General features: G+C 36.9%; 1 protein-coding gene across 1 annotated transcript in view; it reads left to right on the top strand.

Moving 5' to 3' along the window:
* LOC309623717 (cadherin-12) overlaps window positions 1-16,238 on the top strand; it is a 525,281-nt gene that overhangs the window by 238,039 nt on the left and 271,004 nt on the right. The window contains exon 3 of the mRNA XM_082380840.1: window positions 10,912-11,328. Coding sequence (XP_082236966.1) covers window positions 11,098-11,328 — 231 coding nt within the window. The 5' untranslated portion in view covers window positions 10,912-11,097. The remainder of the gene's footprint in view (window positions 1-10,911; window positions 11,329-16,238) is intronic.

Genomic DNA, 16,238 nt, shown 5'->3' with positions numbered 1-16,238 from the left:
ATTTGTTTAGTGAATTGGGTGAATTTATTTGGAAATGTATATTACATCTACAACGTGTGACCTCTGTTCAAGTTTGGTTTCTCTCGTTGATCTTTTAACCTGGCTACATATGGTATTGGTCCTGCATCAGCAGAAGCCACCTATTTGTCAGTGGCTGTGCTTAAGCCCCTTAGCTGGTCAGATTTTTACCCTCTACCATTGGATATCTGTGTGACTTGTAGGCTGCTATTACTGAGTAATAAATGCATTTTTTGCTCCATGTTTAGTTGGGAACTGGTACTTAAAGATTTTATCTCTAATTACTTCTGAGAGGGCACAGTACTGGGGATACACATTCTTCATGACTGCAAGGGATGAGTATAATTTTTAAATCTGGATTCCTAGGAGTTGCCCCTGGGTCAGAGTAGATTATTGTTCAGTTGGTGTTTGGTATGAAGTTGTATTTAAGCTCCTTGTGCCAGTGAAACGACCCCTCCCCGCCGCCCCCGACCTATGTTGATGGTCTGGCTGCAGGCTGGGTAGTGCTTTCACATCTCTTTCATTCCCGGTAGTGATCTCTAGTGAGTGAGTACAGCTTAGCACACGTGCACAGCCTTCCCAATCCCTAGAATTGACTGATCCCAAAGGACTCTTCTTGGTTATCCTTTTCTTGGTTCTATTAAATTCCTGGCTGCTCTTGCATTCTGTTTGTATCATAGATTTACCAAAATCTTTAATTGCTCTGCACAAAGATCTCCACTGTTTCAACAGCACTCTTGGACAAGGAGTTTGCATTCTGTTAGAAATAAAGGGTGTCCTCTCAAACACAGCCCTGGAGCTCTTTATCCTTTTGGCCTTCCTTTCTCTTGAGAAGAATACCTGAAGCTCTGCAACACAGCTGGGAGCCAGGACCTGCTCTTCCTGCAGTGCCATCCTCATGCTATGAGTGGCCATTGGTGATGGTGGTGATAGGGGGTAACCACCCCTGGTCTTCTCAGTTTGCCCCTACAAATGCAGAAACTTTGCCCTACAAGTGAGCTAGGGAGGGCCCCTCTATTCTCAACCAGGTGTGCCTGGAGTAGAGCTTTCACTCTCTGAATGGAAGCTAGTGAGAAAGGAAGTCTTATTCTTTCCACCACACTTGCCTGAGACAACATTTCTGAAACACAAGACTTGGGAGGAGGGATGTGAAACGCCACTGCCAGCCTTTTCCTCCCAAGATGAAACCCAAGCTTGAGATTAAGAGCTGGGTAAAGAGCCTCCAACTTCTTAGTTGCTCCTGTCCAAAGTAGAGAGCTTCTGTAGCACAGACCTGGGACATATAAATTTAATAATATCATCTAAGAAAGCAGGTCATGGCTCAATGTCACAGACTCTTTCGGTTCTTACCAAGATTTAGTAGACTTCCTCAAATGAATGTCTGTCCATTTGCTGTATATGCTTAAGACAACTTCCAGCGACTTTAAATGATTGTTTTTAATTTTTTCAATTGTATTTTCTTTTTTTTTTAATCTTTATTAGAGTATAATTGCCTTACAATGTTGTGTTAGTTTCTGCTGTACAACAAAGTGAATCAGCTATATGCATACATATATCCCCATATCCCCTCCTTGAGCCTCCCTCCCACCCTCCCGATCCCACCCCTCCAGGTCGTCACAAAGCACTGAGCTGATCTCCCTGTGCTATGCAGCAGCTTCCCACTAGCCATCCATTTTACATTTGCTAGTGTATATGAAATAATTTTCTTAGTAAAATTGCTGTTTTGCTCTGAAGAGTGTCTACTGAACCCCTCACTGTGCTATTCTGAAGTATTGCACCTACACCCTATTTAGTTTTGCTCTCAAAATGTACACATTATAATTTGCTTTTTTCCCTTCAGTACTGATTAGCCTCATAAAACTAGGAATTCAGGAAGACTACTCAGGGTTGTGATGAAGTTTAACATCCTTCAGATAATCTTAGCTCTTTTGCTAGAACTGTGATTTAATCCAGTCTTACTCTAAGCTGATTTTCTAAGCAGCTCTCCATCAGTCCCTTGTGGCTGGCCTCCTGTAAGCTTTCCTCAATCTATCACCGCTAGAGCATTTTTCCCTTATTTTTTTGATATAGAATTTGAATGCAATATAAAAATCCAAACTATTTTCCAATGTAAGATATCCTTCTTCCAGGCATCGTGAAAGTGGTAATAAAAATGGAGATCCTGCGGCTTTCAGCTCTTGAATTACTACTATTACTAAGATTTCTATCATTTACAAGGCAGTCTCTGAATAGAACTCTAAAGAAGTTCTTTTTCTCCCAATTTTGCCCCCTTACTCTGTGTAAATTTCTCCTGTGTCTGGTAGGAAGTAGGTTGTACAATTTTTTAGCCATTAGCCAAGACTCCAGGTAATGAAATCTCAGCCGTTTTTATGATAAAATATTTAAAAGTCTCATTTATTTAATCACAATTTCTTAATTTACAAAAATGGTTTCAATATATTAAGAACTGGTTTTATACTGAAGCTTTGTAAACAAAAATTTCTAGTGAATATTTGCATCAGGGTGTTGTTTTATGTGGTAAATAGGTAAGGTCAAAATGCCTCAAAAATTGTAGTCTCATCCTTGAATATAATCACGTTATGACTGAGTTACATCTCTGGTAATTTTTTCTTTATTTCCTAAGAATGAATAATTGCCTCTTTTTTCTATGTATTAATCATTATTTCATCAACACACTTTCCAACAAAGTGTGAATTTCTTCTCTGCCGTTTAAAAACGCTATGTAATTCATTCATTTTAATTCATTAATTTCTCCTCCTTGGTGTTATACCTCTTGGAATTCTTCATCTCTTTAATCTGGACTGGTGCTCCCTGAGCCTATATACAGTTTTCTTCCTAAAATTCCTCTCTATTATTGTGCTGAAAATTCCCTTTGGCTTTCTTCTTATTACTGAATCCCATGCTTTCCTCTTCCTTTTTTTTAAATAAAGTTTATTTTTGAGCACATTTAAATTTACAGAAAAATTGAAACAATAGTACAGAGAGTTCACATATATCCAGCACCTCTGAGATTATATCTTACATTAGCATGATACATTTGTTACAATTAAATAATAAATATTAACACATTATTATTAACTAAAGTCCATACTTTATTCAGATTTTCTTAGCTCTTACCTAATGTCCTTTTTCTGTTCCAGCATCCCATCCGTTACATTTAGTTTTCATGTTTCCTTAGGTATCTCTTGGCTATGACAACTTTCCAGATTTTCCTTGTTTTTTTTTTTTTGTTTGTTTTGTTTTTTAAACAAGACGTGCCTTTATTTATTTATTTGGCCACATTGTGTGGCTTGTGGGATCTTAGTTTCCCAACCAGGGATTGAATCTGGGCCCCCTGAAGTGGAAGTTCAGAGTCCAAACCACTGGACCACCAGGGAATTCCCAAGATTTTCCTTGTTTTTGATGACATTCAAAGTTTTCAAAAGTACTGCTCAGGCATTTCATAGAATGTCATTCAGTTGGGATTTGTCTAATGTATTTCTCATGAGTAGACTGTTGTTATTGATTTTGCAGGGGAACACCAAAGAGGTAAACTGCCTTTTTCAGAACATCACATCAAGGGTGTTCTAACAATGCAGTTAAAAATAACACCATGAACGTAAATGTGTACTCAAATCTGTCTTCTGAGAGAGGGAAGGAGAGAGATTGTGTTCCTTGTCATCCATACTGGAAAGAGGTCCAATGTTGAGTTTCTTTTTTTTTTCTCCCACAGATATTTTTTCTTAGCTTATTGGTGATACCAGTATCATATCATTTACTGTGTGTGTGTGTATATATATATATATATATATATATATATATATATATATATATATATATATATAGTAAAGAGTAGGGTCTGGATAAGTCAGAGAGCAAGGATTAATGAACTCCACAGATCAAGATCATAGAGTAATTATCACCTTCAGGCATCTTTATTTAACTTCTAAGAGACAATGGAAGTGGGTTTACCATCCATACTTCTCTACTTCTCAGTGTTAAGTTTGTAAAACAGAAGAGTTGGGGTTAAGATTTTTGCTGCACCAGAGAGAGTGTAAAATTTCCTTTTGGTGTGGGCTTACTAGGACCAAGAGAGGTGTGGTAGGGATATTTGCTCATCCCCAATGTATTCCAAAAACTACCTTCATATATATATATATACACATATATATATATGTGTGTGTGTGTGTGCATATATATGTATATATATATAATATTTAAGAAGTACCCTTGAAAAATTATTCCATAAGTCATAGGCATAGTCGCCATTAAAGAGTTATCCTATATGCAGTTAGCCTTAGAATGTTACCCATGATAGAAAACCACTTGTAATAATTAACATACCTGTCAACCTAGTAAGACATCTTCTAACAAAGATAGACCCTTTCAGTGTAATTTATATAAAGTAGACCCCTTTTCAAGAGCTATTCTTAAAAACATACACACCCAAAATTAAATAAATAACTACAGAAACCACAGCCTTCAGTATCTCTCAGTTCTAAAGACACATTTAACGGAAAAGCTGTCACTGGGTATTTCACATCTAACTAACCCCTGCCTTGATATATGACCATTTTGTAAAATCTTCCTTCTGCTAAAAGCAACGTGTGGCTCCAGAGACTCATCATTGGGTTTGGAAAGTCTTTGGAAAGCCAATTTGGCTCCACAAAATTTAGGAATAATAGACATATGTAAAATTTTAAACACTGTGCCCGAAATCCAGTATATGGAGTAAAACGCATCTCTGGTGATGTCCTTTGTAACAAATATGTCTTCTTTAAAGTTGCCATGTTTCCATAGGGTGCTGACACCTCAGAACAAGTCTCTGTTCTTGCTCTTGTGACAGCACCATTGGTGCTGGGGCAAGTGTACCCAGGTTGATGGCTCCTCATAATTTTTCCTTGTAATTTCGGCTATAGTTCATGCCTGAGGGAGTTGTTTCTCTTTCACTTAAGAACCAGGGTCCTTCAATCTCCTTGCATTACTTTTGTTGTGATATAACACTTTAAAAGCTCCCCGGCTGACAACTGTGGCCGGAGGCTGGGATCTGCCGGGAGCAGCATCATGCACTGAAAATAATATCTGTTCCTCTGTTCGCTGAAGCACCACAGTTTTATAGAGTGTTGGAACGGATTTTAGGATCCTAATGCAATAACATGAGTTAGGAAATGCATATGTATACACGTTCTAATTGAGTGATGAGATGAACATATATTTTATTTCTTCTTGTATTTAGCTCTACAGACATAAGAATATTGTTGATGGTGTCCCCACAATTCAAATGCTACTTGACAGACAGTTACTTAGCGTAAAACTATGCTATGAGGTCATTAGACATTATTCCTCAGATCTGTCTTGTTCCAAAGCTTATCTTTTCATTTATTTCTTTTATTATTATTTTTTAAAACTATACCAAGCCTGGAAGTGACCCCCAAATTCAGAGTCATCACTTAGGTCCCACAGGCTGCCCTCTCATCTGACAGACCCCAACACAGCACCCCCAGTTCAGTCTAACTGGGAAGAGGCTGGGCAGCTGGGAAGGGCCTTACCGCCTCTGTGCTTTGGGTCACCTGGCCTGTCTAGTGCCTTGCTGGGTGAATTAGCTGGGCTGTTGTGCCGTTTCTGAATTTTCAGCCACCATCCAATCCTGTTAGCACACTGGCCATGTCTATTATAGCTTTTTTTCTTTTCTTCTGTCTCTGCCTAGAATTATGTGTCTCTTTTTACATCCTGGTGGGTGAGGGCTGGGAGTCTTGAACCCCCTGACTTCAAAGGAACTATATTGACCTAATTGCTTCAAATCTTCTAAGTTCACAGGAGATCTAAATGAGTCTAAGAAACTTTATGCTGCCCAATATTGAGATAACTACTTCGCTTTGGAAAAAGTATTTGGAACTCAGGTCTTCAAGCTCATATTCATTGTCTTGCTGGGATTTGAAACCCTTGATGCTCTCATCTATTTATGCATTCGTTCATTCAGGGATAGTGGAGAACAGAATCCAAGGGGATGGGCTCTTGAGTCAGAGTGCCCAGATTCAAACCCACATGCTATGCACTCCTCTGTGGACAATGGTCAAGTCATTTAACTTCTCTATTCCTCCATTCTATCTGTCAAATGGGTATAATAACACCTCCTTCACAGAGCAGTTGTACTGGTACAGAACACACAACATTACATGGAGCATAGTGAGTTTTCAATAAAAGTTGGCTATTATCATTCAATGACTGATTCCCTCAAAATTAACAAATGCTTTTTCAGTACTTACAATACACTGTTGTAGATGCCAGGAACAGAACAGCTGAGAAAAGCTGACAAAAGAGACATCATTGCTACTCTCTTAGCCCCTGTTCACTCTACTCAGAAAAGTGGAACAAATAATCATACAAATACACCTGTAATATAAATTATTACTATTGATAATAATATTATTTATCAGTAAAGGGTTTGAGAGAAGGGGAGAATGGCAAGGGTCTAGCATGGTGTAGAGGTAGATCATGCAGGCCCTATTAAGTTCATGAACATCATAATAAAAATCCTGGCTTTTAAGATCTACTGTCTTAGCAACTTCCAGATATACAATACAGTGTTAACTACAGTCATGGTGCTGTGTGTTTCATCCTCAGTGTACAGTGAGAAGGCTTTACATTTTTAATTATAGATCTTTCTACTACAATGTGGTATGTGAGTTCCTAAAAAGCTTTGCCTTCTGCAGAATTCATACTAAAACAGCACCATTCATGGCAAAGAATAAGATTAAGTGCATATCTTCAGAACCTGTGAGGTCACCCCTGGCCATCACCATCCTAATGAAAATATCAGCAAAATAAACTACTCATACGTAAATATTCCTGTAAATATCAAAACATATTTTAACAAAAAAGGAGAAAGTAATTTGATGGCAGGGATACGGGTAAGGATCAGACTACTTAGAGAAAGAGAAAGAGGAAAGTGCATGAAAAAGCAGAAGAACACAGCAGGCTAAGTAGAATACGTGTCCAGAGAGAACCGAAGGAAAGAACAAGAAGTGGGCACGAGGCGAGGGAAATGGGGGGATCTTCTGCCACACTGTACTCTTCTGTGGCTCCTCTTCACTTCAGCCTCATGACAATGTTGTGCATTTAGGGGCTGTTTTTGATGATGTGAATCTTTACAGTGCTGAGGAATTAGCTTATGAAAAAACATACTTTTTATGTTACTTTCACATTCTTCTTCACATCACAAACATCCATCCTAAGGTAACAAAAGAGGGATGATGTGGGCCAGTTAGAATTTCTGAAAGATTCCTCTAAAAGGAGATCAAAACTCAGATTTCAGACACCTCCACTTCCAAGGGAAAAGGGTATCTGGACTCATAGTGATGGTACTGATGATGAATATAGCCAACTGGACAATATCAAAAATCTCTAATATAAAATAAAAAGACACTGTTTAAAGAAATAACTTTAGGTATCAATGCTCACTAAAGTCTGAATTTTTTTTTTTTTAACTTTGGGTTTATTTATTTATTTATTTATTTATTTATTTATTATTTATGGCTGTGTTGGGTCTTCGTTTCTGTGCGAGGGCTTTCTCTAGTTGCGGCAACTGGGGCCACTCCTCATCGCGGTGCGCGGGCCTCTCACTATCGCGGCCTCTCTTGCTGCGGGGCACAGGCTCCAGACGCGCAGACTCAGTAATTGTGGCTCACGGGCCCAGCCGCTCCGCGGCATGTGGGATCCTCCCAGACCAGGGCTCGAACCCGTGTCCCCTGCACTGGCAGGCAGACTCCCAACCACTGCGCCACCAGGGAAGCCCTAAAGTCTGAATTTTTATAACTCATGCCCCCCAAAAAATGGAGGAGAAAAAATTAATGGAACAGAAAGGCAAAAATACAACCTAATTATATATAATAGACTAGGTTTGGGAAGCTAGAGTTCCTGCCATCCATCTTTTCTACTCATGTTTATCTCCCCATCTGTTCTGTATATATGACTGGGTAGGATTGACATGAGTAGGGGAAGAAACATGGACAAGATGGAAAATTCAAGAAATTAAAACACTATAGTTTTTGGTGTTAGTAATTTAAACTTGAAAACAGATGAGGAAAACATGTGCATTATTTTTACACAGGCTTATTGCACAGAGTTGCAAATATCCTGTGACATCCCAAATATATTGTCACACAAACATGACACAGTTTGTGCTAGATATTTGATTTTTGAATGTTAAGAATACATTCCTTAAGTAGAAATTGCAGGTGTGATTTAAACTCTATTGTTTAAATCAGTTCTATTCAGTAGAAAATAATGCAAATCACAAATGCAAGCTGCATCTATAATTGTAATTTTCTAGTAAACACACTAAAAATTAAAAAGAAATAGGTCAAATTAAATGGTTTATATTTATTTAACTTCTATATCCAAAATATTACCATGTCAACAACTAATAAATATAGAATCAATAGTGGGATTTTACATTCTTTGTTTTGTACTAGTTTTTTGAAATGTGGTATATAATTGAAAAGTAGAGCACGTCTCAACATCAATTTGCTAAATTTTAGCTAGACAGCCACATATGGCTAGTGGTTAGCATATTGCACAATATAAGTCTAAGTTAACTTTTTATGAACATTATTTTGCCAGAATGAAAAGACGCAATAAAATATATACTGTTTATGTTTTTGTTAGTAGCTAACAGGTGCATCCCTTCAGGCCAGAAAAAAATATATATCCTGTTTTATTTCTCCTTTTGGGAGTGTCCTTGTAGGATGCTCTCAAAGTATAACTTTTAACCCTCCCCATCTCATATCTTAACTCAAGTGTAGTGAATTGCTCCCACATTAAATGTTTAAATTTGAATATTTGCAAAGAATGCGTTATACTTTTTATTATATTGTATGTAACTGAATAATCATTAAACCGAATTGCAACTGACAGGTTGACAAAATGCCCTGTTTTATAGGCGTGTGATTGAATATGTATTGATTTTGATTTTAGTTCTCTTGTTTTGGAAGCGCTGTACATAATTTCTGGCCTCCAACATTTTTGGCCCTTGGAAACTTCCCAGGCTGTGGGCAATGGGCCCCTAGTGCCAAATGCATGAAACTTCCCTGGCTGGAGCCACATTTTTCCCATGCTACTTACAGAACATAGATCTGCTCTCACCTTTTGGTCTCCCTGCAATTGGCACCTATAACAGGCTTTTGCTAACTTAAGTTTTGGCCACTTAAGTTTTGCCATCAGGATATTCTGTTTGCTTTCTTTTTTTCTTTTTTTCTTTTTTTACAGCATTGGTAAATTTGCCCTCATTTCTTTTCTATGACTATTTATTTTCCATTTCTGATTTAAGAGAGGGAAGGATTGTGTCTGTTATCCTATCTACTGTTTAACAAAGGTCCTAGTACCTTGTAAACACCCAAACCTTAGATAAGCGAATGAAAAAAAGTGTTTGTTGTAAGGAGATGTTCAAAGCTCATTTTACCTAAATGCAGGGCAGAGGTTGTCCATCTGATAGGGACCCAAGGTTGCTCTGAGCTGCACACCACCTACAAGATAATTCCTTTGTATCCAGTGTTTCTAGTATGCCAAGGCTAGAGAAACATTTTTTTTTAACTTAAAGCTTATAATAAAGCCTTATAAAACAATCTGAGATTTTTCTCAATAACTTACATCTTAGTAAGGTCATTTACGTTTAGTAATTTATGTTATTCTTTCTTGCATGGTCCTATTCTTCCTATTCTCTAACTTCAGAGAATTCTTTTGCTTTTTAAAAACTGCTTTGTTTTGTCCTTATTCTCTAAATCTGTGGTTCTCAATCTTGGCCTATTTTGCCCCTCCCAGGGAATATTTATTTGGCAATGTCTGGAGACATTTTTTGGTTGTCACAACTGGCTGTGAGAGAGGGTGCTGCTGTCATCTATCGAGTAAAGGAAAGGGGGTGCTGCTAGAAATCATAAAATGCACACGCTGGCTCCCCAGCGACAAAGAGTTATCCATCCCGAAAGGTCAATTGTGCCGTTTGTGAAATCCTACTCTCAGTTCACTTTAAAAATAGTGATCCTGGAAAAGAACTCTAATACAAAAAGATACATGCACCCCAATGTTCGTAGCAGCACTATTTACAATAACCAAGACATGGAAACAACCTAAGTGTCCATTGACAGATGAATGGTTAAAGAAGATGTGGCACATATATACAATGGAATATTACTCAGCCGTGAAAACAGAATGAAATAATGCCATTTGCAGCACTAATGTCATTTGGATGGACCTAAAGATTATCATACTAAGTCAGACAGAGAAAAACAAATACGTGATATCCCTCATATGTGGAATATAAAAAAAGTGATACAAATGAACTTATCTACAAAACAGAAATAGACTCACAGACATAGAAAACAAACATATGGTTACCAAAGGGGAAAGGCGGGGATGAATTGGGAATTCGGGACTAAAAGATACACACTACTATATATATAAAATAAATAAACAACAAGGACCTACTGTATAGTACAGGGAACTATATTCAATATCTTGTAATAACCTATAATGGAAAAAATCTAAAAAAGGATATATATATATATCTGAATTACTTTGCTGTACACTTGAAACATTGTAAATCAACTATACTTCAATTACAAAAATAGTGATCCCTGTTTTGTTCTTAAAATGATTATTAAATTTAAAAAAATGATTGCTTCTATTTATGATATACCTTCTGCTTTATTGTAACTCATACTTTTCAAGTCTGTAAAAAAAACTTAGATGTTTTTTTCCAAGTTAACAGATTAAAAAGCAGTGACCATTTACCAATATAATTCTTTTAAAGACTTTCCTCTCTGTTTCTTTAAATGTTGGCAGATATGATGAAAGTTTTGATGACTATCATCATGTAATTCTATCAGTTTAATGTATCTTTGTTAATCTGTTTTATAGGTCCCTTTAGATGGAATATAATATAGCAGAAGCCTTTTCATCAAAAGGATTAATGCCTGCATTATCATTTCTGCAATAAAAGAGAGAGCTAAGTGGTAGAGGCCACAGACACCTCAAACCTGGATTCCACAATACTGCATTAAGTGCTGGAGTTTTTATTACCCTGCTGTAGGAAAGCTTTTGCCAATGCTTACAAGGAACTGTTTATCCCTGCTGCTCTGGGTCCTGTTTGATGGAGGTCTCCTAACACCACTTCAACCTCAGCCACAACAGACTTTAGCCACAGAACCAAGAGAGAATGTTATCCACCTGCCAGGGCGGCGATCACATTTCCAACGAGTTAAACGTGGCTGGGTATGGAATCAATTTTTTGTGCTGGAGGAATACATGGGCTCCGAGCCTCAGTATGTGGGAAAGGTAATGGCGTTTTTCTTTTGATAACAACTTGATAGTAGGGGGGCTTATGCATTGTGTATTGTGTATGGATGTTTTGCACAGGAGTTGACCAAACCAGTGAGTAGAACACTGGAATTGAAATCTGAGAGACCTGGTTTCTCTTCCTGACTCAATGGCCCAGGTAAGCTTTGGAATATCATTTAATCCCTCTTTGCTTCCATTCTCCCTGGTTATTTTAATGAAATTAATATACATTGTGTTCCTATTTTTGGCATTATTTGCCAAAGACATGCAGTTAATATGTGTAAATGAAATTAAACCTGTTACTCTAACACATTATTGGTCATAGCCATTCTGGAATTGTTTACCAATGAGAGACAGGAAAAATCAGCAGGTATAAATATTCTACATTTTTGTTGGTATCTTTGAATGACCAGAATGTCTCCCTTTCCCTCCCTCTTAAAAAACATGATATACCGTTTAGATTGTGGTTCTGGAGTATAGATGGTCTCAGACGTATAATGGTTTGATTTAGGATTTTTTAACTTTACAATGTAGTGAAAACAGTATGCATTCTGTACCCGCATAACCATTCTGTTTTTCACTTTTAGTACAATATTCAATAAACTACATGAGATAGTCAACACTTGATTATAAAATAGGCTCTGTGCTAGATGATTTTTCATGAGTGTAGGTTAATATAAGTGTTCTGAGAACGTTTAAGTCTGGCTAAGTAATGATAATCAGTAGAATAGGTGTATTAAATGCATTTCGACTTACAATATTTTCAATTTACAGTGAGTTTATTGGAATGTAACCCCATTGTAAGTTGAGGAAGCTCTATATTTGATTTGGCTTGCTTATACTTTATAAATAATTCCATTATTATAGGCTTTACAAGCTATTTATGAAGCTATTTATGGCTAAAGTAATAAATGCTGGAACCCAGATATGTACACATAAATCTCAACACAATACACAAATTTTAATCTTATTGTAATTTTGAAGAAATTAAAATTTTTTCACAAAATAGTTGATGGCAACTATCTGTTTCAGCACATTTATGTTTCACTGCTATTTTTCTTACATAAAATTTTTGACTCACGTCCATAATAGATAGACCTTATCAATGATATCAGAATATTTTCCAGAAAAATAAATATTTTATGTATTTTGATTTTGTTATTTCCATTTTTTAATTTTCTAAAAGATTTTTCTATGGCTTTAATGAAAATATTTATGTTTGAAGAGAGTTTAAAATAAATCCAAAGACAGAAATGGAAAACCATAGTAGAAGGAGTATTAGGAAGCTGATATAGAAGATTATGTCTCTGGAATATTAAAGTCCCTAGAGGTTTCAGAAAACCTAAACTAATGAGAAACATGATGAGTCTTATGATTCTAATACTGGCTCAAAGGAAGCAAATCTATTCAAGATCTAAATTCTTTGCCCTAAGATTTTAGAATTTACCTTTTGGAAATTTATTTTTAAAATATTGAATACTACAGTGGGGAAGGTCTTCAGATAGAACCTTGTTGAAAATGAACAGGTAGCCAGGGTTGCCCTAGTGTTACCAAACACAGGTTCATGTGCCCGATGCACCGTGAGTCCAAACAAACCAAAACATCAAAGTTTGGAGCAGAGAAAGGTTTATTGCAGGGCAATACAAGCAGATGGGTGGCTCCTGCCCCCAAAACCCTGAGCTCCCTGAAGGATTTCAGCAAAGCACTTTTAAGGCAAGGTGGGGGAGGGGCGTGGTTAGTTGTTGCAAACTTCTTGGTGTCGGAATCCTTTGTTCTTGCAGCTGTCCACATAGGTCAGGTCAGGATGTTCCTGTAAACCTCCAACAAGACAAAAGTTATTCTCTGTTCTGCAACTTTTTATCTCTACATGAATGGACTCTTAAAGGTCAGAGTCTTGAGAATAGGTTATCCTGTATATTTCAAGCTATAGGCAACATTCTTTTACAAAAGGTGCAGAGCCAGCATGACTAAGCATAGGCAACAGAGTACAAAGGTAAAAGAAACAGATCTAATATGGAGTCAGATTTGTTCTTCCCTATTACGCTACGGTGTATGGGCCCTGAGCAAGTTTATTTTCTGTGGGGTACCTATCTATATATAAAATTTGAGTCACATTAAATCGGTCTTTGAGTACCATTCTGGCAGTCCAATTTTTAGTGACCTTGCAAAAAATATACAGTGCCATTTAGCAGGAGTAATATCCTTGACAGGCTGTCTACTAGGAATCAGGGCCTGGTCTTGTGGTCCTGGGACAACTCCATAGGTGGTAGTCCTGAGGTCCATATGGTACCTGGTGAGCCCCAAAATTGAGCAGAAAGTCAGAGAGACCCTTAAAGGAGAGAAATGTCTACTGAGGCCCAAGCAATTCCAGTCCAGCCCAGGGCACCCCACTCAGATGGCATTGCTCCACAAATAGCCCTCGGCACAAGACAGGCCTTAGAAACTTTTGAGGAAAGCACTTCAAAGCATGGATGTCCCCTGATGTTACCGTACATAGTTTCTGCTTATATGATTCCTCTATGTGATCACAGAATATAAAAAATCACTAAACTTTTCTATGGTGAGATAATTTCATGTTGTCCTAGTGCACTCGTTTCTTGTGAGTTAATTTTGCATAAGGATTGAGTTTTCAAATCCAAGACAAATGAAGAGGTAGCATAGCTCTAGAACTCTGCCTCCTGGGTGTCAGTTATATCAACTCTGCTTGTGATGGAAGCCGGACATTGCATTGAGGTTCCAGGCAAATGTCTGCTGAGAAGCCATTCTCTGGTTTTGACTAAAGTAGATCCATAGCCTTTACTTGCCAGAATTTGAGGTGAGAAAGTTGACATTTTGTTGAAAATTTAATGGAATTGACTTTTAATCTATCCTAGCTAGTGTAGAATTTCACATCCCAATGGACATGATTAAAAGGATCTAGAAGCTGCTTATGCAAGTTTTGTTTGATGGCCTTGAATTCTATTTTTATAATTGCTATGATAGTATGGAATTCATCCAAATCATTTAAGAGATGAATTAGTATTTATAAATAGATTTAAAAGGTCTAAGATCTAACCTATTATGAAATTAAAATATTATTTTCATAGACACATGGTTCCCCATTTGTAAAGTATAATGAAAACCCATGGTTCTCAGGCAATGTATGTTTCTAATGCAAATGAAACAACAGTTGCCAAGATTTCCTTTCCGCATGGAAACTAATTAAAGTTTAATTAACTCTGTCTTGATGATTGTAGATGTGGGAATAGTGATATGATAACATTGGGACCAAGTCAAGCATTATAAATACGTGTGTAAACATATAAATATATTTGTGCTCCTGCTTTTTTCTAGAAAGGCTTTGAGACAGTTCATAGTAAAGCAAGGTACTATAAATAATATAGAACTCTGTGTCAAGGGAGTACACAAGTGTCAAGCACAATGGTCAACTGAACTATTATAAGTGAGCTTCAAATTTAACGTATGTTTCTTTTCAGCAAGAACATACGTGGAAAGTATTAATTTGTAGAGTTCCCATTATTGGAAACTCCACTTATTGAGAGAAAAAAGAAATTTCCCTACCTTCAAATATAAAAGAATTTCTTCTGGTAGAAATTAAGGGGGGGTGGTTGAGTGGCTTAATAGATATTAGCCTCAACACTGTTATATTTAATATTTAAAAGGAACAGGTGTTATTGTTGACATCCTTTCAAGAAAGACCAAACCTTGGTGTTGCTTATAATGAATATTATTTTATATACAAATATATCCCAAGGGTGTCGAGAGGTAAAACCAATGCTTTTCTCAAATAGACATTTTGGATTTACTACAACACTTGGACACGTGTAAGGTGCTGTATTGCAGAGCAACACAGAAATTAATTTGATCAGCAAACATTTTAAATTCATTTATTACCTATTGCTCAAAGTCATCTCAAAAAATTATTATTAAAGACACACACGTACACATTTGCTTACACACACACACACACACGCATGCACAGTAAGTTGCTTATACCAACAAATATAACTGGGTGCCTTTGTCTGTATAGTATTAAGTTATGTCACAGCCTCAAAGCTATGTATCAAGAAAATGCTACCCATCTCATCTTCAAATAATAATTTAGAGAATTGAGTTGTGACTTCAGATGATCTTTGTTAGCAGCAATTCTTAAGTCGAAAGTGTTTAAAATGGCAGAAAGATTAAGAATTGAAGCATATCTAAACCCTAATTTCAGAGGCATTTCTTTATTTAACATTTTTCATTGAGAATGCATTACAATTTCAGAAAGCATTAAGCCTTGTGAGGATAAATTTAAGTATGAATGTCTTTAGATTGCAATTATAACAGGTAAGCTTTATTGAGCATCTTAAGGCAGGATTTTAAACGCTTTACGTACCAAAGTGTATGTAGTCTTCACAACAGCACTAGGAGGAAGATTATTAGTAGCCCCATTTTACACATCAGAAAAGTGAGGCACAGAAAGTTAAATAACTTCCCATGGCCCAACACCCAATAAATACTGAGACTGGGATTTTAAGCCGGGTAGAGCGGGGTAATTTAGTTTCATTGCACCAGAAAAATATCACATTTTATTGTCCTATAAGCATCTTAGGAGTGAACAATAATTTTAATACAACAATTAATTTTAATACTGTGACAAAGACCCTATGAGGAGCTGTGGAGACAAAGGAAGGTCTATGACTATGCCTAGAAGATGGAGGAGGAATTCAAGGAAGGCTTCACAGATGACGAAGCACCTGAGATGAGTCTTGAAGGATGACTTTATTTTTTCAGAAAAGATAGTCTGAGGAAAAGTTTTTATAAACACTGAGGCTTGAAAGTGCTAGGTGAGCCTCGATAACCGTATTTCAATATAGTCAGAGAGTGTGAAACCAACATTTCAGAGTAGGTAAATAGAGAACGTG

The sequence above is a fragment of the Balaenoptera borealis genome, assembly GCF_965194805.1.
Source record: "Balaenoptera borealis genome assembly, chromosome: 2".
In the NCBI taxonomy this organism is placed as follows: Eukaryota; Metazoa; Chordata; class Mammalia; order Artiodactyla; family Balaenopteridae; genus Balaenoptera; species Balaenoptera borealis.
The sequence above is the reverse complement of the archived record's forward strand: the minus strand, read 5'-3'. Positions and strand labels throughout refer to the sequence as shown.